The following is a 23415-nucleotide window of genomic DNA, read 5'->3' as shown; positions in this document are numbered from 1 at the left end:
CTTTGTTAGGGAAGGTCAGGCCAGCAGGCATATTTATCTGTCTGCCTTTCATCAGCTATGCCCTACCCCTTCTTTGTCCCCTGTGTTCTGTTAAGCCCCCTGGCCTGTGCCAGCAGGGAGGAGCAGGCCTCCTCCTCAGAGCTGCCATGGTTTCATTGCTGCCCATTCCCTCACTTTACAGAGCTTGCAGGCAATACAGCACCCATGGAGTTCCTTGTGAAGTATCTCTTGAAAGACACCTTGTTTCTTAAGACAAACTTGAGCAGTCTATATATGAGCTAGTTGTATAAATACTCCATGAAAACACAGGCTGCAGATAGACCCCAGAGACCTGTCTCTGAGTAACACAATAGCCATTGTATGTCCCACAGAAGAGTCCCACACGGCAGTGGGGGGGGAACAGAAGCACCATTTGTAGGCCATTTTGAAGCTTATAAAGGCTCTTTTGTCTCAGCATTCAAATAATTGAAGTCCCTTTGTATACAGAAGTAGCAAATGAAACCATAGCAAGGCCTTTGCCAGAAGACTGAACTGTGGCAGGCCACTCCAGCCCTCTGGCTGGGCGGGAGGAGCTGCCCTTTCTTCAGCCCTGGCCAAAGCACAGGCAGAGCTGGGCAGAAAATCTTCACTTAGAAAAACAGACAGTGTCTAGCAGCAGAAGTCAGGGAGCTGTACAACAAGGCAAGATTGTCTATAATCCTTTATCCATCCACTGAAAAGAAGAAGTCGTGGTGTCCCATTGTTCCATCTTCTCTGAGCAGCCTCAATCAGCTTGCATGGCTCAGGCAGCATGGACAGTGGGATGGTAGCACCATGCCTGGTAGGAACCTCTCAGCCTTCAAGCATGTGTAAGGCTTGGACTCTTCATACCTGCTGTATGGGTCCTGTGCTCAGAGCTTGCGTTGAGCATATGAGCTGCAGCTTCTCTAAAAATTGTCAACAGGCTGTCTTCTCTCCTGGTGCTGTCCTGGAACTCTGCAAAACCAGACACTGGTGTATTTCCACCTTTCTTCTCATACAGCTCTTGTTATCTGACAGACATTGTAATCCTTGCTACCACGGGCTTATCCTGCTACACCACCCAGCAGAGTGATGAGCGTTTCATAAATCTCTCAGAAGGCAGAACCACAACCTAACAGATATCCCCATTTCTGCAGAGTTCTATTACTGATCATCATTTGATACTGTTGTAATTTTATACTGCTGTTCCAGGATTGACATTTCTTCCAGTCACTGAGTTGCAAGGGAAATGAAACATACTGCCTAATTGTTATGTAAAAGCAGTCAGGGTTCTGAAGACGTTTCTCATGTCTCAGGAGGATTAGTAGCACAGGGAATAGAAGTGATGCTAAATAGTGAGGCAAAAATCCCTGGTTTATGGTGTGCAAAAACTTCCTCTGCAATATGAAAAGATTTTGTGTAACATTTGTTTATACCTGCCTTCTTCTCCTCCCCTGCACTGTTTCTATAAGGTATACATGTCCAAAGCAAGAGGTAGGGATGGAGCTTTTCCAGATGTCTGGGTTTATTTACTTAGAGCAACAGTGCATCCACTTCAGTAGGTGGTTACCATAAGCTCTGTCCTTCAGGAAACAAGGATGCATTTTGGTTTTGCTGTTGTTATTATTTTTGTTTAGGGAGGTTTCAGGTCGTTTTGGGTTTTTTGTTTATTTATCTTAAACATTGAGGCTTTTCAGGAGCAATAAAAAAATACAAGTAGAGACAAGAAATTTATCATGTCTGCTACAGGGCAGGCAGACAATGTTTGTGTGATGTTTTTCATTGCCCTGCAATTGGCCTTATCATGTTTATGTTGTGGCTAAATGCAGTGCTCATCTCCACATTTTTATAACAGAACAGCTGATGTTTCTTAGCGCTGATAAAATACACCATTTACCAGTGCATATGAAGGCTCTCTCTGTAGGCTTCAGGAACAAGCAGGAAAGGATTTGGTTCTCTTGTTCGGATTCTCCCAACACTGATTTAAATCAGGTCTTCCAGAAAAAGCACCAGGGATGCTGTAAAGCACAGTCGTAAGTGTTCAGAGGCCACTTATTGACCACTGTGAATGCTGATGTAACTACAACATGCTGTGATCTGTATCACACCTTTTTCTTCCTGTGTTACTCTCATCAACACAGTCAGCTCAATAAAACTAACTTTTGTAAAAACTTTATACTCCACGAAGTTTGGAGATGGCTTGATGTATCTTCAAGGCTTTATTATCACAGACCTCCTCCCCTTTGCACCACTACCATGATACAGCTCTTAACATATATTTTAAATACAAACATGGACATTGTTTATCTTGTCTGGCCTGTTCCAGCTCATGTGCTGAACAGATTAATAGTTTCATTTAATGCACATCAATCTGAACAGTGGAAAATACGTTGACACTTAAAATACCTTGAAGTCCTTGTAGTCTGTGCCTGCTTTTAGTGAGCAACATTAACCAAAATACTTACAGTTCAAGTGTCTACAGTAAAGTGTCTCCTTGATAATCAGCTTTAATTGAGCTTTTTTTTTCCCCCTTGCTCAGTTTGACTCAGATTTTCATGGGAGGTACTCTCCCAGTGCACACTGATTAACTGAGCCTTATTCTCTGACTTAGAGGTAAGAATTAAATGATTTAGAGATGAAGAAGTTTACCTAATGAAATATGGACTAGTTTTGTTTATAGCCATGTTAAGTGTTTCTACATAAAACTTTGCAAAATCTCTACATACTTCAGCCACCCACTAAAAATTTTGACATATCATTGAGAGGAATAAGGACTACAACTATGAATACCTGAATGTAAAAAGCTAGGGAGTACCAAATGCATGGAAAATAGGATGTGATGAGGAAGCAATGTGTTTTCCTTTGGCTGACAAAAGATGCCATTTTCGTACTGAATTTTCCTGGGAAAGCTTACTGTTTATACGCCGTCTTGAGTTGGTTTTGGATACTGCCCTTTGGTAAGATATTTCAGACTATATTCAGAACATGAATATCTTTTGGTTTGTAACTAATGTGATGTCTGATCACAGAACCAAAAAACTCTTTAAGGAAGGGGATGATGGTACTGATGGTTGCAGCTCTGGCACTTTACAGTCTGAGGAATCCTCCTTCCATTGCCCAGTGATGAGTGGGCACCAGCCTTGCAACCAGCAAAGTAAATACCATGGCTTCACTCAAGCCTAGACAGGTCTGGTCATGCTGATAAAGCCAGTGACATTCACAAGCCTGATTGTCTTTTCCCTTTTCCACCAGCTGAACTTGAATCTTGGACGTTTTCTAAATCACATTTAAATGGAAGGGGAACTTTTTACCTTTTTTCTATGCAAATCTAATAGCTGGTTAAAGTATTTGTATGTCATGGGAGAGGTCCAAGGTCGTCTCCCTCTTCTGCATGATTATCAGCAGGACTTGAACCAGGCTTTCCTATGCAAGTCTGAAAACTGACGCTTTTGAGCCAAATCTATTTTTATGGACAGATTCCTTTATGCCTTCATGCACGTTACTATTTCATACAAGTTAGAATAATGGCAGAGCAGGCTTCTCACAGGAGCAAAATGTGAGTTCAAGTCTGTGGCCTGATTCAGAGGAGGTTCTCTGAATAGGACAGAGGATGAGGGGCTAACTTTATTGGACTACTTAAAGTCTGTGAGGGTGAAGCTCATGTCAAAATATTCCAGTGCTCTGGAATTGTCAGCTTTCTGTAGCATCCATCATAGGACCTCCCTTGTGCACTGTTTGTTATCTAGGCTCTGGTGACCAAATGAACATGATTCTGTTACATGGCAAATCCAGGCTTGTGCCCTAGGACTTCGAGTTCCAATCATCAGCAACATATCTGAGAGTTTAATTGTGCCTCTTACATCCTTCCTGCAGCTCTAATCCAGAGACATTTTCCCTTGAGAGAAAGCAGTAGAATCATCTGGTATTTATTTCAGTGGGATTTTGGGTTTTGGAGGAGCAGGCAATCTGGCAGATGTGGGTTGTTTTTACAGGTACCTGTTGAAGCAGTGCACGTGGGTAGCATGCATTTTTGAGATGTTACTAGTCCTTAAATTAACAAAAGCCCATGGGAACAACCACTTCCCTTGCTATAATTACATGAAACAAGCCTTTTCAGATTTTCCAAGGTGAGGCCTCCTACCATATGATGTTGCGCTCGATGACTGTGACGTGCCAGAGTAGTTTGAGGGAAGGCTGAAAGAGAAGGAAGCTCAAGAAACTGAAGAACAGATGTGAGCACACCTTTTCAAAATAGTTAGTTTTAAAATGATGGTGTGCTTGGGTGCCTGGGAAGGTCTGGTCCACTCCACTCACAAGTCAAAGATGTGCTGTAACTTCGGAATTACAGACCCGCAAGAGTTCAGTGAGGACATACAGGAAATACATACTCAGTCCCACTGAAGAGTTTACAGTTCAAGGGCTATAATGCTATATGGCTTTTAAGATGCTGTTCAGCGCTATGTTGATTCTCTATGTGTTTATTCCACATTTAATCCAGGCCCTGCACTTGAGGCTGCTTCAGACAGGTCTCATGGTGGGATGGTTCTGATGAGACTGTGAGACTTGTGACGTTCCCCTGGGAGAACTGTACCCAGGCCGTGCCGTGTGAGTCACTGCTACCACCTGGCAAAGGATGGCAGGCCTGAACTTTGGCTCTGTGCTCTGCCTGGCGCAGCCATAAGACCAATTCTCCTTGCTGAAGAGCAGACTTTCTCCTCTTGGGACAGCATTCTCTCCCAAACCAAGTGCACCAAAACCCAACCAGTTCTTTACCTGAGATATCCAGCCACCGCCTCCCCCACCCCCTTCTCCTTTCTGACTCTTACATCTATGCTTTTTGGTACAATAACATGTCAGAGTGGCCCTTCTATCTCCAGGCTTTGGAGTTTCAGAACTCATCTCAGCTGATTGAAACCTTAAACTTGTTAGAGCAGGACAAACAAAAGGCAAGTTCTTGTGTCAGGCAGCTTTTGTTTGTCATGAAGAGTGTTCATGTCAAAGAGTTTTCATCAAGGAACAGCCCCCTAAGTATAACCAAGTCATGTGGTGTCTCAGGACACTGTTATCTTCTTGGTTAAATATTGCTGTCTTTGTTCTCTTCTAATTCAGCAAGTGTAAGTAGCCAAACAAGCAGAGCTTCCAACACTTGAAAATCAGGAAATGGGACATCCAAAGGTTTCCTGTGATTAAAGTGCTTTTTGTGAAGAGCCAGGAATACTTTCTATGGAGAATAGTTTTCTCTAATAATTGTTTGAAGATTCTGTTTGACTGTGTTTGCTTCTGCCTGGATGCAGCCGAGGCAAAGTGTAGTTGTATAATAAACTAATCAAAGCAAATGGGGGACAGTTCTGGACTGCTGCATTAATAACCTGCTCTGCCCCTTTGGCAAGGATTGTCCCTCCTTTTTTACCTTAGTGTGATGTGTACCACAGCTAATTCTTGATGCTTGAGTCTCCTGGGTGCAACCATTATAGCATTGTTTAACGGGAACAGCTGCCACGAAGAAAATCAGTGGTAGGAGTGAGTATTCTTCTAAAGGAATAGTTTTGTTTGGTTTACCTTTTGGTCTGTAGAATAAGTAAAATTTGGATTAGTTTACCAATACTCTATAATCAAGCCAAGTTGTGTATTTTAAAGCTATCAAAAGGGTTTGGAAAACATGTTCAAAATATGTTACCGTTAGAAGTTTGAAAGCAATGGAGTAATTCATTACAGGAAAGCTTTAAAGGTCGTATTTGTTTCTGTCCACATCAAGTAGTTTCCTGCAGTCGTCCTTTCAGAAAATGGGCTGTCCTGAGACACTACAGAACAATCTGAGGAGGAAACATGCTGCCCGTCGTGGCACTGCTGCGTTTCCACTCATCTTCCTGGTCCGTAAATAGAACCTGCTCTGAACAATGATGGGGTGCTGGTGTATGCGAGTGCTGGTGTTGCACATGGTCTCTTGTGAAGGAAACCTTGGGAAATGAGTCAAACTGTATTCAGAGCTTTGGATGCTAAATTTATCGGGGAGTGTGGTGTCAGCTTGGTGTTACAGAGCAGCTGGGCTGTGAGCATCTCTGGAGAGAAGCTCCTCTTTGCGGTCAAGGGACATGGTGAGGGAAGCAGACATCTGCTTCAGAAACCAACCAGCACCACTGTGGTCCCCAAAGTGGGGTCGTTTACCCGCTGTGCCAGATGTCAATATCCACACCCAGAGCAGAGGTATCGTACTGCATGTCTCTGCAGATATGGGTGCCAATACTGTCATCCACAAAGCCAGCACACCCCAACAGTGCCTCTCGTGCAGGATTTATATGTGAAATATTAGCATATTCTATATTTTAATACATAGGTATTGCCATTCTTTTTAGTGGTTGGTTAGTGGTCCTTCACTCAGCAATATAAGAGAGCATGTGGCTTAGTTTACTTCCTCCCCTGTCTTCTTTTGGGTTCGGGGTGTAAATTGGGCAGGGGGTCTGTGAGTGGGTGGTTGTGGTGTCTCCCTCGCCCATCTTCACCCTGCCTCAGCTCCCACAGGCTTTGTGCTGCTCCAGCACCATCAGCCTTTGGGCTTTCTGAGGTAGAACGGTCCCTACTCATCAGCCTTTGCTTCCTTTTCAAGGGCAACAAGCAGTTCGCACAACAAAGCTGTTGGTTCATGGTCAGTGTGACTGTATCCCGGGCATTAACCCCTTCTTCTGCCCGCCAGAGCCAGTTTCTCGGGATCCTTGCCTCCTCCTCCTCTTGTTAAAGGAAGGCTGCATTCCACAGCGCACATGCCCCGGCCGCGGTACGAGCGCTGGGAGCGGGGGTAGGGCTGGAGCGCTGGGCGGGAGGGGGCCGGCCGGCCGCGATGAGGTGGAGCCAGCCGGGGCAGGGCCGCGGGGCCGGGCCGGGCCGCCGGGCATGGAGTGAGCTGCGAGGGGCTGAGGCCGGGGCCGCCGTTGCGACGCGCGGGGCGGAGCGGATGCTGCTGGCGGCCGCGGCCGAGCCCCGGCGCCGGGCGGCCGCGCGGGCCCGAGGCTGCGCCATGGCTGCCGCAGGTACGGGCTGCCTCCCGCCCACGCGCCTTGCCCTGCCCGTGCTGCGGGGCGCGTTTCTCCGGGGGGGCGGCGTGGGGCGGGCGTGTGAGCGGAGCGACCGCCGCGGGTGCGGGGGCTCGGGGCTGCGGGCCGTCTGCGTGCGCGGGAGGAGCGAGGCAGGGCGCGGAACCTGCCCGGTGCGGGTCTGCCGCGGTTTTGGGGCCGGCAGAGCGGTGGGGAAGCGGCGTACACGAGGAGCAGGCACCGTGTGAGCGTTTGAACTTTGCGAAGTTACTTTTCTGCTGAGGAAGAGTTCCGGGATTTGTTTTGTGCGAGGGTGGTAGTTTTTGGTTTGGTTGTAGTTTTTTCACAGTAGAAGTGGGGACTATCTGGAATGTATGTAATTGCTGACTATGTGCAAAAACTTTGTCCAGGCTGGTTCTTTTTTCCTCCCCGGAGGAGTTCCTAAGCAATGTTATAACAGCACTCACTTTCCTTTCAAAAGCATGAAAAATGAACTGCTTTTGTAAAGAGTTTTCAAACCACTTTTTTCTTTCCTGAGTGGAGAATATCACATAGTTTTCCTGCTTTCTTGCTAATGACAAAAACAGTGCGTTGTGCAACTAGTACTGGTAGAGTAATTATTCTAATTCAGTTCCAATTCAGGCAGTATATATAAAACACTCTCACTTTCTTAGTCTAGATCTGAATTTTCCATCAAAACGTAGTACAGTCTTAGAGCAGCCAACTGTTGCCTGGATGCACCAGAGCACTTTCAGGAGCCAGATTCTCGCGGCCTTAATGCAAAAAAAAAAAAGGTTTCTAGTCAGTCAGTAGCAACAGATGCTTCTGTAAGGCTGCATCTGTACTTGTGTCACCTTACTGAGGCACGGTTCTTAGGAGACTGAGAAAACACCTAATGGCTTCGTTTCCCGGTCACATTACACAATGATGAACAACGTTGAAGATAATTGAACTGAGTTTGGTTTTACTTGTTTCAATTTTAGATGATTGAAACAGCTTCTGAAAAATCAGTACCCTTATTCAGGTTCTGAAATGGGCATGGTTTAGGTGTGCTACTTCAGAGGTAAAAAGTAGCCCTCTCTTTCAGTATTCAGGCTGTGGTGAGCTGGGTTCAGCCCTTTGTCATAGAAAAGTGGCTCCAGAAGAGTCAACAAGTTGACTTTTTACAAGGGCATGCAGCAACAGGACAAAGCGTAATGGCTTTAAACTGAAAGGAGGTTTAGGTGAGATATTAGGAAGTTCTCCGCTGTGAGGGCGGTGAGGCCCTGGCACAAGCTGCTCAGAGATGTTGTGACTGTCCTATCCCTTGCAGTGTCCAAGGGCAGGTTGGATGGGGCTTGCAGCAACCAGCTTTGGTGGCAGGGGGATGGAGTGAGATGAGCTTGAAGGTCCTTTCCAATTCAAACTGATCTGTGATTGCATGATTTTATCAAGAGAGTCACATCTAGGCAGAATTTTCCTGGTAGTAAAAGAGCAGGACCAAAATGAGACTTTTTACAGAAGATCTGAACATCAGTTTGATTGCTTCCATTCTTCGTGCTAGGGAAGTGTTCCTCAGACATTGGAAGACCTGTACTTGGACCTGTCTAGTGCCTGCTGGCACCAAGGAACGGGACTGAGACAGGAAAAGGGGAGTTCAAGCTCCCTCTTTTCTACCTGAGGAAGTGTACATAGGATCATAGCACATAATTGAAACTTTCACTGATGAGTCTTGATGCTTGCTTTCCAGAAATGGCAGAAAACCCCAAGCTCAGTCCTTTCTTTGTTCGCTCAGTATTTGCTCCAGTTTGTCCCCCACCCCTTGTGTTGGCTTTGCAGTGAGTCTGTTAGGAGACATGAGTTGGACTTTCCAGTTCAGCACAGACAACCCAGACCTGCATCTCCCACTTCTCAAGCAATTTTAATAGCTACTGAACTTCGGGGCACAGGGCAGGCATGGTACTCTCTTTCCTTAGAAGGTGCTTGGTTTTTCAGAGCATCTGCCTGAAAAAGCACCAATATTCACCTTGAAGGTACCAGTTTGTATGCTTCTGATTCCTAGTGGGGTTTTTCCCCTCCGAAACTCTTGCAGTTTTACGATTTGGTGAAACTGTCATATTCAGTGGTACAAATATCTGAAATTCCACTATGAGATAAACCACGATAAGAATGGAGTTGGCTGTCTCCGAAGCCACAGAACTGATTTGCTCTAAAAGCTTAGCGTAGGCATGTTCATAATTACATTCTGATTGTTTGGTTGGGTTGGGTTGTGTTCCTCACTGACTGATGTGCTGTGCCCCGGGGCAGATGGGCAGCACTCCCGGTCAGTGTTTGGGGACAGGCAGCAGCTCTCTGCTGAGCAAAGGTTTGTGTTTTCATTTGCTGTTTGCATGTGACCCGGGTGAGTTGAGGAGATGCCTCCGCAGTTGATCTGCATTCCTGAGACAGCAAAGCTGTGCCTAAAGTCAATAGCAGAGCATCTGCAAGATCTTTTAAAGTACATGAGAAGACACAGTCTGTAGTCCCTGGGGAAGTTCATTGCTTGTTTTGTTTTGTTTCTGGTATTACTTTGGAAATAAATGGGATTAGCATAAGGAAGTGCTTCAGAAAGGCTTGGTAAGGATTTTAGCACTTTGAGGATGTTGCATTGCAAATTCTGTTCAGCAAGTCTGAGTTGTTTGTATTTTGGTGGTTTTTTAAGGAATGCACACCTATGTGAAGCAGTGTGAGGGTCTGTCAGTGGAATGGCTGCTCCACTGGGGTGGAGGAACATAGGGTCTGATAAGTCATCCTTTGGATACTTACCCCAATGCAGACAGGAGCAGAGGGCAAGTGTAATTAATTCCCTGGTCCAAGGATTGCCAGGAGATAAGCTGACCCCTGGCACGGCTTCAGAGGCTGCATTTGTTTGTTGCTGGCAGGAGCCTCTGTGGGCCATGGTGGGAGTTGGAAGTTGCTGGAGGACAGGAGTGTCTCAGCCTGTGCCTGCTCCTGTCACACATCTTTCCAGCAGGCCAGAATCTCCTGTGGAGGTGGCCAAGTGCCAGCCTTGCGCACCCAATGCTCGCTGATCCAAGGGCATTTCCTCAATGGGCAACTCGAGTGATTTACAGCCCTCTAGGCACAAGGCAAGAACTGATTTTTATACTTTAAATGCATTTGAAAGATTCCCAAGACTCAGTGAACACTGTCTAAATGCACTCAATAAATAGTCACACAGAGTCAGAAGCCTCCAGTACTGCAGTGTAGCTTACCTTTAATTACCATCAGTTTGAGTTCTAACTGATTAATGTGATATTTCTTCCACCAGATAAATGTCTCTGAGAAACTCTTCCCCAGCTCTGCTGGTGTTTTTCCCAGGTTGTCAGCCACTACATAGTTGCGCTCGCTGTAAGAGCCAAAGGCACAATACAAATTCCCCTGTTTCCTTCTCAGTACTTCCTCAGTAATTCCTTCCCAGTACTGTTCAGTGAAGCAGCTGAAGCTGCCCTTTCCAGTGCAGAGAGGTTAGTGTGTCTGTGCTAGAGCCACTGTCTTCACAGCTTTTCCAGCCTTAACCTGATTTGGTTACTTGCAAAGATTGCTGATCTACACCATCAGGCGTTTGCAGAATCTTCAAGCGATAGTGGTTTTGTCTTTCACAAGTAAGAAAAAACACCATTTGTATTTGGTTGCAGTTGGAGGGATTTTTGAGAAGTGGGAGAACAGAAGGTGTTTCCAGAGTCATACATGATTCTGGGACATGATGTGTTTCTCTGAAATAACCTTGGTAATTGTGAAGAAGAGTTCATGCATGTGCTTAAAACCCAGCAGATTCTAGGCCAGCAGAGAAACTGACCCTGTTCCATCCACTAAAAAAACCCCAACACAACAAAATAAGTAAAATAAAAAACAGAAACAACAAAAAAAAACCCCACTAAGCCCAAAACCTAAACCCCCTCTTTTTATCCCTTACCTGCATTCCCTTTTTTTCTGTCACTGTATTATGCCAGTGGTGCACAGTGGGATGTGTGCACCCCAGGTGATGCACAGGAGGATCCATGGCATTGTGTGAAGAAGATATTAGAGCTTCAGTAGTACATGTATACAGTTAATGATTAAATAATTATGTGTGTATTGGGATTGGAATTTACAAATTCCATAAGAATTAATTGATAATATTCAGCTGTGGAAGGGGGAGTTAGTCTGAGCAGTTTGAGATCTTTGGTATGCCTTTGTTTTTGCTGTCTAAGGTGAAGTAGAAAGTAAAAGAAACATGAAAAGAAGATAAAAATAGTGTTAGTATTTACAAATTCTGTAATTTATTTTAAAAAAGAATTTTTTTAAGAAATACTGGCAAAAGCAGGGCTTCTGTTGCAATAGTCAAAGTGATTAAAGTAGCTGACCAATCTGATAGTATAAAATCCAGTCTATGTATACAGAATAGTTATACAGATTTTTGTGCTTCCTCAGAACTCCCAGAGAGGGGAGACTTTTTATATAGCCTGGTGACTGCAGTGACAAGGTGACACAGTGCTGATCCAGCATTTGGTTGCTGCAGGTTTTGGGGGGAGGTGGCTGAAATGAAAGGCAGGCTGACACTATTGTTGCCACTACCGGCAACATCACCAGGTCGCCCACACAGATCACTCAGCCCACCACCTCTGAGGGGACAAGATCACTGCATACTCAGTATGGATGATGCTTTATTCCTACTTAGTGCTTGCGCCATGCACTTTATCTGCTAACACAAGCACCTCCTTTCACTCCACCCCGTGCCCACCTCTTCTGTACCCTCCACCTCTCACTCACGACCCGAGATCTTCCAGAGGCCTACAACACACTATCTCAGCCTTCAGGTTGTTATCTGGGAAGTTTTGTAACAAATACCTTTTTTATAAAATGCCAACCCCTCAGATCCATCCTTTCAGAAATGTGAAGAGCGTTACACAACTGACAACAGCAGGAAGGTGTTTTGTTGCTGCCAGGGGTTGTTGGGAGTCTTGCTTTCAGCGTGTGTGGCTTAAGTCAGCTTGCTTGTGTTTTAACTCTTCTCGACCAAAAGAAACAGAAGCTTGATTTTCACATATTCTGTGTAAAGGAAAGAATAGTGGGACCAAAGGTGATGGCTTTCATGAAAGGGAGTAAATTTAGTTCACTGTCTTTTTGTGAAATTGAAAGCAGAATATAGCAAGTATAAAAGGGCAAAGTTTCGGTGAAGTCAGCAGTTTGCAGGCTGGCTGGAAGCAAGAGAGTTTCTGCATTATCTCAGCCTCTCATTACTTTTGACACCCTAGCACTCAGAAAAGTGGGAGAGCAAGTGCAAGGGAAGATGACTACCCCATAAGAACCTTATGATGGTAATAGATTTGGGGTAGTGTTAGTCTGTGAACTGATTCAAGGGGCCCATCGTGCTGTCTCTTTTCTCCACGTGCAAAGTTTTTAATCCTGGCTGTCCTGTGAGGTCTGTGGAGGATGCTGGGGAGCTCCTTAGCTTCACCAGTGCTAAGTTCTGTTCTTAGCACTGTCAGCTGCTGGAAGGACTCTGTTTTCCAAAGAGCCAAATCCTTTGGTAATGAATTCACTATTTCCAGGGTTTCTGGCTTTACATTGCAGCATAAGCCTCATCTGCTACTCCATGCTTTCGCTGCCTTTGGAATCGTGCACGCCTTTGCACCTCATCCAATCCAAGTAGCCGTCACTGGATGTTGCACAGGGGTACTTCTCTTCCTCTGAATGAAGCTCTCTTCCTTGTTCCAGTTTTCTCTTCAAAACTGCAATTTTCCAGCCAATCTTTCCATTAACATTTCCTTTCTAAAATACTACAGAATGTCTTAGAAGAACTAAAGTCGTGGCTAATCAGGATTGTTAGATCTATACTTGCCTTGTAGGTGTTTTTTCCTTTCATCAGTTGTTTCCTCTTTTGTAGATTTAGAAATAAACATATCTAAACAAACCATTTTCATAAAATGTGCTCCAGATCTTAATCCTTTTTGCCTTATTGTTGTACTTCAAGCCATGGAGCCCCCCCACTGTGTCTCTACATAGGTTATTCTGATGCTTGGAGTTACGTAGAACTTTGCTTTTTCTTCTCTGTGTAACAGCTTAGCTCTGAGTTGAGCCTAAACTTTCTGCAAGACATTCAGGAGTAATTTGCTTAATGAGTAATAAAATTTAATGTCAGCAAAGGGAAGCGTCGGTCTTGTCTCCCAAGTAACGAGCGACAGGTCAAGAGGCAACGGCCTCAAGTTGATCCAGGGGAGGCTGAGGTTGGAGCTGAGGCAGAACTTTTTCTGTTAGAGGATTGTCAGCCCTTGTCCCAGGCTGCCCAGGGAGGTGGGAGAGCCCCCAGCCCTGGAGGGATCCCAAAGCCGTGGAGCTGAGGTGCTGAGGGCCAGGGGTTAGTGGTGGGCTGGGCAGGGTGGGGACAGGGCTTGGACTCCAGGAGCTTAGAGATCTCTTCCAACCAAAGTGATTCTATGATTCTCTGGTTTTGGAGTTGCCATGTTGCTGCTTGAAGTGGGAACTGCACTATTGTGTTGTCAGTGTTCTGACAGATACAGTGGTGGAGATTGAGATGGGGCCTGCAGCAAGGAGCAGCCGTGCTCTGCAGCAGCCAGGCCAGGGCAGTTCCCAGTGCACGTACAGAGATGCCACAGGAGCTGTGAGTCTGCACTGAGTGATTCTGTGAGAGAAGGGTTAACAGCGGCACCGTGAGTGTGCGCTCTGCACCAGACAATGGAGAGGACATAGCTGAAATAGTCAGCAGACTTGTTTTTAATTGGAATATAAACAAAGCTGCTGTCATGGGAAGTGTTTTCAGATCTGCTTGTTCCTAGCCTGGGAAAACTTTATCAATGTTTGTGGGTTCCAGGCCTGGATGCCAGTGGGCTCTGCACTCCTGGGTTAGTGTTTTACACCTGTGAAAGTTGGATACCAAAAGAAGGGCTGCATCCGTAAGCATGACAGTGGTCCTTCCCTTCAGTAGTGCTCAGTGCTCTAAAGGTTATAGCAACAGTTGGAGGCTTGAAACAGGGGAGAATCTAGTCTTGAGTCCATTTCTTCAAGCCGGTGCTATTATTCGTAGAAGAAGGAGAGAACTTTACTGTGTAAATGCTTTAAATTAACTCTTATGCACATAGCTGAGATGGCATTAGAGAAGATGTTGAGGTGTTTTGGGAGTGAGACTCTTCTTCCTGCCCTCTGGTTCTTGGTAACTGGAGTCCAGTGACTCCCCTACATAGTCTGGTATCAGGGGAGCAGGAAAACAATCAAAGGTGTGGAGTGAAGCTTGTGATCGGAATTCCCATGCCTTCAGGGAAACACACTAACCTCTCCCATACAGTGCCAGAGTCACCTCAGCCTGTGGTTAAACTGGGAAGTGTCTGCAACTCCACGTGCAGAGATGAGATGTTGGATTTAAGGGTGCTGCTCTGGTAGATTCTTCTGCTTTTAGCGTGGTGAAGGCTGTGATTCTGGGGAGGCATTAGTTTGGCCAACTCACCTCCAACTGATTGGCTTTTCCTGAGGTGATGGCTAAAACAAAGAATATTAGTTTATTCTATATTGAGATTATTGCTCAAGGCTTAACATTAGTCGTTATACTACTCGAGTAAACAGTCAATCTGTGCAGTACTTGTGTAAACAAGCACCACTGATTTCAGTAGGAATGCAGGCTATGGATAATGTGTTTGTGCAGCCAGCTTTTTTCTGACCTTGTTTGCCTCAGTATGAGAATGACTGTAACACCTCTGATAGATGCAGATACAGATGTCTTCTGTGCCACACACGTTCCTGCAGTATTTCCTTAAACTTCACTTTTGTGCATTGCTGTGGATATAGCTAAGTAGTGGTTGTAGCTGTGACACCATATTGGAGTTTTGCAGTGTTTCCCTTATCCAGTGCAATGTTTGCTCTGTACAGTATGTATGCTATGTAAGGAATTCAGATGTTTTTCAGTTAGGGCACTGATTTGCAGATTTTCTTATCTCAGACATTTCTTTCAAGTGCTTTTTGCCCTCCTCATTAATACAACAGCAGAACCAGGCTCTGCCATGAACTGAAGTGAAAAGATTTGTTTAGATTTGTTCCAGAGGCTCTCAGAAGCAGTGAGAACCTTTCTTTCCTACATTTGAAAGATTTCCTTATGGAAAAGAGGCATTGATTTGGCCCAAGCTCTTTGTAGGACTGAATTGTTCCATGACATTCTAGCGTGTTTTTTCCTCTCTCGGTGATCTGTTCCTTGGTTCCAGTCCCGCAGGTATCAAGGTTGATGGAAGGATTTGGGTGTATGAAGCTATTCAGGTGCAAAGACATTTGCAGTATCTTGGTGCATGATTTTTCTGTGGTAGAAAATAGTGAGTTGAACCTGGGCTTGTGTGAATAGGTGTTGGATTGCTTTAGACTATACTAGAATAATTAAGTGTGGTCCTTATTAGAGCTTGACTGCTTATTGAAATACACCTGTGAAGAAGGGGATTAAGCTGCTCCTGTAAAAAGCTCTTGGGTAATAGCATCCACATTACTCCTCATGCAAATGCATCCATTTTAACTGTATCCTGTAGTATTTATGTCACTTTAGCTAAACATAGTTCTGACTTAAATCAATTTAGAAAACAGTTACTCTCATCATATTTTCAAGTTGTAGGAGAAGAAAATTAACGGTTTCCTATCACTTTGGTGTTTCATGTGCGCACTGATGATGTGCATAGCCACAGACGACACTTGACTAGACATACCTGATTAACACTGGGAGTCTGGAATGCAAAACAACTTGGAAAAGAGGAGTCTGTTCTCATCTTTATAGCCAAAGAATGTACCCTGGAGCACTGATCAAACAGTCTGAGTGGTGCAATTCTGTAATCTGTCTTCCCTCTACCAATTGTCTTGCTGGTTGTTTTCACAGAGTGATGTTGTGAAACAAAATGTAGCTAATGCTCAAACAAGTAAAGCCCCTTCTTTTGAGAAAAGCAGATTGTTTTGCAAACACTTCTTTCAGTACAAGGTCCATAAACATATGAGTTGTTTTTTAACTTGCCTTTCACTTTGTTTCCTTGGCTGCAGAGTCTCGGAGTTACTCGGAGGCCATCAGCCACGTGCTGGCGATGTCTGACGGCGGGGTGCATGCGGCCCCTGCTCTGCTGAGGGCCACTGACCCCTCCTTTCAGCGCTGTGTAGCAGCTTCCTGTACCAGCCCCATCCCTGGGGAAGAAAGGTAGGAAAAGATTCTCCTCCCTTGTTGTTTAGTTCTCCTGATTGTAGTTTCTAGCCAAAGTGTTCTGCTTGCACCTTCATTGGACTTGGAGCACGGTTGTGATGCTGGGTGATGATGTTGCCCACCAGCTGGATACACACATAGTACTGGAACGTCAGGGATGTAGTTATGTTTGAAGATGAATAGGAATACAAAAATAAATGGGAATTTTCAGCTCAGTTACTTCATTATGTGCTAGCACAAGCTGATACATATATTCGTGTGTGCTTAACCAGCTTCTGCAAAGCTTTACTGAAAACCATGTCATGAAGCTCCACGTTGGAGTAAGTTGTACATGAGAGAGAGGGAGCACTCTCTTCACTGTAGTATGTGTGTTTGTAGTCTGTAAAATGTCAGAGGGTTTTGTTTTGGCGGTGAACAGCTGACTTCCTTTCATCTGTTCAGCAGGCTGAGAGATTTTATTATTTCATATTTGTATTGTGATAGACATGCAGGGCTCTGGACCAGAGCTTGAATAGTATAAGTTTACAAAATAGTCCTTGTCCAAAGTAGCTTAGGGGATGAGAAACAGGAAGAAACTTAGCCAACAAAGGAATCCCAGGTTACTGTCAGAGGTTAAGTTAGCTGTGCTCTGTATTTCGTTTATAGGTGAGGTGCTATATTACAGCTGATTAGGTTTCTCTCTCTGCCACTCTGCAACAACATTCCTTTCTGGTTAATTATCCTGTTCTTGTGTAATTGGCTTCCTTTTTATAGCATGCCGTTGGAGTGCTGTTGATCAGTGTGTCAGACTCTCAGTGAGGGCTTAAAGTATGCTGAGAGCTATTTATCTTTCCATCAAATTGATTTAGTTTTGAATCACTACTTGGACCGTGAAACAATATTTTTGTTTGGTCATTATCAATGTGAATCACAATCACACTTTGACTCCACAAAGTATGTTAGTATTTTCTGAGGAGGAGGCAAGGTAACATTTCAAGTGGATGTCATGGAAAAGCTTATTAGGCAATGCAGTTGTTATCAAGTTTACATTCCTGCTTCAAACTTTATCTAGAAAATTTTGTTCCCTTCTTTCTAAATATTTTCTATGTCATTTTTTCATTTCATTTAGAAGATAACTACCACTGTGGAGAGGCTTTTCAAGTAATGGTGTCTTCTTCCATTTACTTCCCTCACATTTTCTTACGGCGCTCCTACTTCGATCTCTTCAAATCTACTGGTGTCCATTTCCTCAGTTCCCTTTTAATTAAAAATCCCCCTTTTTTTTTTCTATAATACATTTTATCTCAGGTCTTTTCACTTTGCATCTCACACTGAGTTTGTTCTCTCTACATTTGATGCTGCTGATACAGTCTAAGGGCATTTCACTTTGAGAAACAAGGAGACAATTTAAACTTTAATCATATGGTTTCATCAGAAGATTAGTTTGTCTTGTTTAGAAGAGAATACCATTCTATACAAAGGGAATACAAATACGTTATTCTTCTCTTGAGCAGGTAGAATGGCTACCCAGTAGAGAAATCTAATATTGAAATATTTAAAACTGTCAATCAAAATTATTCCATCATCAAATGCATTTACCACTGGAGCTGCCTCTCATTTTTTAATAGGAATTATATGAAGAAGGCCCTGGTAAAAGTGAACTGTGTTCTTAGTAGTTACTGATTTATTGTGTGATGGCACACAACTCCCTCCCTAGCCAGTTTCTTTTCGTTTTTCTTATTTTAAAATCAAGACGAGACTCTGCATGTAAGAACTGCTGTGTCAGTGTCGATTTTATTCCATAAACCTCTGCCTTGGATGACAGCCTTAAGCTGCGTCCTGCTGCTCTTTTCCCGAGTAGCACTTCAGCTTGCCATGTAGAGATCTCCAGAAGCACTGTGTGTGATGGAATGCTGTGAACAGCCTCACTGAATTGATTAATGTTCAAAATAACCTTCTCAAATGGAGGACAGAAGGAGTATTTCTAACTGTGATAAATTTGATGGCCTGGTTTTATGGTGAAAACTCAGAAACTGTCCCATCAGCGTGGCTAGTTAGAGAATGAGGTAGGGCAGAAAGTCATGACCTACAGTGAGGAAACAAATGATCAGATTGGAGCTGGAATCCCTTGCTCCAGCCACATCACCAGGGCCAGCATGTTATCAGCTGCACCCTCAGGTGTTGTCCTGGGTGAGGTGATTAACAATCACCGCTGTGGGAGCTGGACAGTGACATTTTAAGGGAACAATTTGGCTGTTGCTTAACTTTTATGTTCAATTTTTATTGTTTTTTGACAGCTCCTCTGCACCAGAACGTCCTTGGCTGGAGAGCAGCCCTAAGGCATCCCCGTCTCTGCAGCACCCGATGGGGAACAGCAGGCCACCGGCAGGTTACCTCGTGCCCTCCGAGTTCCCAAACGCTGTGCAAGACGTCTCGCTCTTGTCTCATTTACAAACTCCAGGACTGCAAGTCGTCACCCTGAGCAGCCTGGAGAGTTCACCAGCAGAGCCACAGCAGGATGGTGCTGTCAGCAGCAGTGCCCGGGCCTACCTGAGCTACAGCGGGGGCACAAGGGGCAGCGGCTCCCCCCGAGAGCAACGACAGGCCTCCTTCGTGGCCAGTACCGGCATCTCTCCTAAACACATGAGCTCACCAGTGGCAAGTACTGAGGACAATGGCTTTCTGACACAAAACTTTCTTACAGCGGCTTCTGGACACAATAGTCAGCATACTGCAGTTCAGCAGCACCATGGAGGAACCCTGCACACTCAGCCGCCTCTTCCCGAGAAGAAGAGGTCCTCTGAGGGAGAGCGCTCCTTTGCTTCCGTGTCACCTTCCTCCAGTGGCTTCTCCAGCCCCCACAGTGGAAGCACAATCAGCATCCCCTTCCCAAACGTCCTCCCTGATTTCTCAAAAATGTTAGGCACTTCCCCAGTGCCAGGTAGGTTCTGCAAAATACATTAGATCTTATATATGACTTTGTAAAAAGCATTTAGGGGGTTCTAAAAGCAGGGAGGGGAAGTAATGGAATGAAGATGGCACAGAGGACTTGAACAAATGCAGTCAGTGTCACCAGTTCACTGACTTCGTTACTCAGAGAACAAGTCTGCAGAGTTCTTTCTGTGCTTCCCTAGATGTGGCCAAGGGCAGCCTACCTTTTGAACTTCCAAACCACAAGCAAGCAGCGTGGAAGCCAGCTTTTTTTGTTAAGGGCTGTCTTCTCTTAGCATCTTTTTAGACTTGTGTCAAGAATGGTTAAAAATGTAGATGTGTATTCACTGGCCCACGTTGAGGAGCTTTGCATTTAATACAGCCTAATAAGTGTAAGAGTTTCAAGGGTTTTACGAAAGGAAACTTCCAAGAATGCTGTCAGAATTGTAGTTGATGGTGTCGTGTTTGCTGGTTCTAAAGCAATGCAGAGTTTGTCTGTGTTGTCTTTCTAATCATGAGGTTTTTGAGTAATTGAGATGATTGGAAGTCAGAAAAAAAAATACAAAATGCTTTTGTGTTTAAAAAAATTCTTGACTTTTTTTTCCCTTTTATTTCACAGAAAACACATCTGATAAACATGTGACTGTAAAATTTGTCCAGGACACATCCAAGTTCTGGTATAAGCCAGATATTTCAAGAGAACAAGGTACATCAACTGATCTATGTTCGTATATATACATCCATTCACAGAAAAGCTAGTTGGTAAATTCCCTTTAAATATTTCCAATACATACCTGATATTTAAAAGAAACAAGAAGAAATATAAAACCTAAAAGACTCACTTAATTTCTTTTGTCCAAAGGCTGACTTTGAGAGTGGAGGGCAGTCAAGTTGTCCTTAAAAACTACTCACAGAACCACATCTTAGTGCTGTACAATACAGATACAGTACATCTATATGTAGATGTGTTTCTGAATAGGATGGAGAAAGTTCTTATTAGGGATGTGAATATGTATACATAGAACTTGCACCTTGTCCCTGCAGCAATGTGTAAGTAAAGCGTTCTGGGAGTGTCCGGATCGGCACGGTCAGCTCTAATGAATTACACTGAGGAGTTAGGGCAGGAGTTTAAACTGGGAGTCTGAAAACCTGGCTGCCAAAAAGGGAAAATGAAGAATTAGTTCTGCGCTGGGAAGGAAGTTCACAGTAAACCAAAATAGCCTCCAGCTGCTGGCAAACGATGAATTGCTGGGTCTGTCTACTGCATAGTTTCTCAGATGATGAGGATGCTTCTTATAGTGTAGTGGTAAATATGAGCCATGAGAAGTAAAGGTCATAGAAAACAGATCATTAATTCATCTCTGGGTGATGTTTTTACTGGTCTCTTTGCTCCAGTCCAGTCCCCTTCCCTTTGTCTGAGTCTTCAAATGTGCTAAGAAAGTGTCCTGCCTTGAGGTGAGTCCAGAGAGGCAAGCAGATCATAAAGGAGGTTTAAACCTCACTTCCTGAACGAATGAGAAGGAAATCTTCCCAACCCTTCAATATGCCTCTTTTCACCCTACCAAGTAAAATTCCTTTAAATAAAATGTTTTAAGAGAGGGTTGTCAGGGTTGAGGAGGGGCCAGCACTTCCTTTCTCCTGTGCTTAATGGACTGCTTCTGTGACAGATAAATGCTGTTCTGCTGCAGATTGGGAAATGTTGTGCAGGTAAAACTGAGTTGCAGGACATTAAATATTCATTCTCTGCCTCTCAACACAAGTTATTGTGAAATAATTGTTTTCTTCATCTGACAAGTGAGCAGAACACAACGTATAAGGAGTTGTTTTGCTTCCTCAAACAGGAGAGACAGTTACATCCACATTTTCCCCATTTTCTATTTCTCCTCTTTTTTCATGGGAAAAGAACATGCGTGTGTTTATGATGTAACCATTACTCAGGCCTTGCAAAGTCAGGCTTCATGCCCCGTATGGGTCATTTCCATGTTCTATGTATAGAGACAGTTAAGGGCTCCAGGGTCAAATTTGGGCTTTTTCCAGGATTTCTTGGAAGGCTTTCTGATTGTAAAGAATTCTGGAAACAAACACAGGTATTTCCAAAAAGTTTTTTTTAAAAAAAAGCTAAGTACAGAGGTTTTATGAAGATGAAATTCAGACCAGTCATTAGATGAACCTTCTGTCTTCTTTCCAAGTGAGTTCAGGATTTTGAGCTACAATATTTCGAAGTCTGCAGCAGATGTATGCAGAGCCAGAGCAGTTTCCTTGCCAATGACTCCTCCTGGGCAGCACTTCGTATCACACTTCGAGCAGAGATCACAGAATATAGATATAAAATATTTCAGTGCTTGTACAGTTAAAGAGCAAGTATTCTCTTAAATCCCTTCCCTTGCTTTAAATGTAAGGGAGGGAGACTGCTTGTTGGTGGATGACAGCCTATCTGCTCTGCCCATTGAGGCAGAATAGAACCAGTGCTGTCTTGTCAGCCACTGTGCTCTCTCTCAGGCTTCTAACAAGCTGAAATGTAAGGAAGAATCAGCTTGCTCTTACACTGACAGGACCTGCATGTCCTTCTCCATTTAAAAGTCGGTAGGGACCTGTACTTAAGGCTTCTCTTGGAATAAGCATCTGTGAGGTTTCCACTCGGTGTTTCCATTCAGATCCTCAAAAGTGCTTGATACTATTCTGTTCCACAGCAGGAGAGACAAAGCACTTATTCCATTTAGTCTCCTGTTAAGTACAGATAGGCACTCCTGTCCTTTGTGGTGTGCAAATTGTTCCTCAACGGTTTTTTCTCTCTTTTGCTGGATTCCTGTGCAGCCATTGCTGTTCTCAAGGACAAGGAGCCTGGGTCATTCATTGTTCGAGACAGCCATTCTTTCCGGGGAGCCTATGGGCTAGCAATGAAAGTGGCCACACCACCTCCTTCTGTTCTACAGTTAAGCAAGAAAGGTATTGTATGCCTTCTGCCTCTCGTTTAGCAAGCCATTCGTAGTAGGAGGTTCTTTTTACTGGGCAGTAACCTGGAGGGATCTGTTGGAAAAGGTGATCTGTGCAGGATTTCGTTGTGTGGAAGTCTCTGATGTCCAGATTAGTATGTGCATGAGCTAGCTTTCAGGGCAATACACTTGATGTCATGTGTTTCCTGACCTGTGAGTGACAGATCAGAGTCAGAGGGAGCATTTTCGTTTGCGACTCCTTTGAATGGTCAGGTAGCTCTGCTCCATTACCATGAAATAACCCTTTGATTACTTGGAGAGAGATTCAGTTTGTAGTCAGGTGTGAAATACTGGGAACCGGTCATTTGAGAAATGATAAAGTTGTCTTAATTCATGTGTGCATAAATGTATGCTTATAAGAGTGCTAAATCTCAAGGGAATTTTTATATGCCTTGTGGACTCTGACTCTCCTCATTACATCAACTTAACCATTTTGATTTGTCTTGGGCTATTAAGAGATTAAAATCTATATTTAAAAATGTAACAAAACCTGGGCGTTTCATGTAATTGGTTGCAGAAGCAAAGGCTGCAAACATTGTAAAACTTAAGATTTCACTTGGAGACTTGGCATTGTTGTCTTGATGTAGCTAAGTCATCTGTTATTTTAATGGGGAAAACTTCTGTAAGCAGAACTGTCACTAGAAATCCAGGTATTTTGTCATACTTTTATTCCCTTGTCATGTTGAATACAAGTTCTTCTCACAGGCAAGTTTCTAATCATTCCATTTCCAAATTTCTGTTCCTTTCTGTCGTCGGGATCATGCTTGGACATTTCGGACACTTTGTGTGTATTTGGACATCAGTCATGATTATAAAACTTCTTCCTCTGATGGTCTGAAGTGAGCCATTTGCTCACTGTAGCTTGTAACCTTGCAGCAGAGTAGGTCTAATGCATTCTTTGCACTATGTATATAAACCATTTGATGGTAATGTGGAAAACTGCTTCATAAAGACCTGATAATTTGTGAGACTGTTGTCTGTTCATTGCTTCTCTTCATGAGCTTTCTTTTTCTTCTTCAACACAGTTGGAGATCTGTCAAATGAACTCGTAAGGCATTTTCTGATTGAATGCACTCAGAAGGGGGTGCGCTTGAAAGGATGCCCAAACGAGCCGTATTTTGGTAAGTACTGTTCACCACAGGGACAATGGGAACAGTTGCCATTTACCAGAGCTGATTTATAAACTTGGATGCAGTGCAAACAACTTTGGTCAAGTCCTGATGATTTCTATAGGAACCCATTCAGAGTTTATGCGAGCCTGGTACACGTCTTTGTGCAGGGTACCTGAGCACAGATGCAGCTGACCAAG

At 44.0% G+C, this 23415-nt stretch overlaps 1 protein-coding gene across 7 annotated transcripts in view; it reads left to right on the top strand.

The window, feature by feature from the left end:
• Positions 1–23415, top strand: part of TNS3 (tensin 3) — a 196302-nt gene that overhangs the window by 159784 nt on the left and 13103 nt on the right. For all 7 annotated transcript variants that reach the window (XM_061996994.1, XM_061996993.1, XM_061996995.1 and 4 more), the window contains 5 exons: positions 16050–16200; positions 18480–19123; positions 19733–19819; positions 21928–22059; positions 23132–23227. In XM_061996994.1, the coding sequence (XP_061852978.1) occupies positions 16050–16200; positions 18480–19123; positions 19733–19819; positions 21928–22059; positions 23132–23227 (1110 nt within the window). The remainder of the gene's footprint in view (positions 1–16049; positions 16201–18479; positions 19124–19732; positions 19820–21927; positions 22060–23131; positions 23228–23415) is intronic.

The sequence above is a fragment of the Colius striatus genome, chromosome 5 (genome assembly GCF_028858725.1).
Source record: "Colius striatus isolate bColStr4 chromosome 5, bColStr4.1.hap1, whole genome shotgun sequence".
NCBI classification, from domain to species: domain Eukaryota; kingdom Metazoa; phylum Chordata; class Aves; order Coliiformes; family Coliidae; genus Colius; species Colius striatus.
Note: the sequence above shows the minus strand (reverse complement) of the source record. Positions and strands in the feature narration are given on the sequence as shown.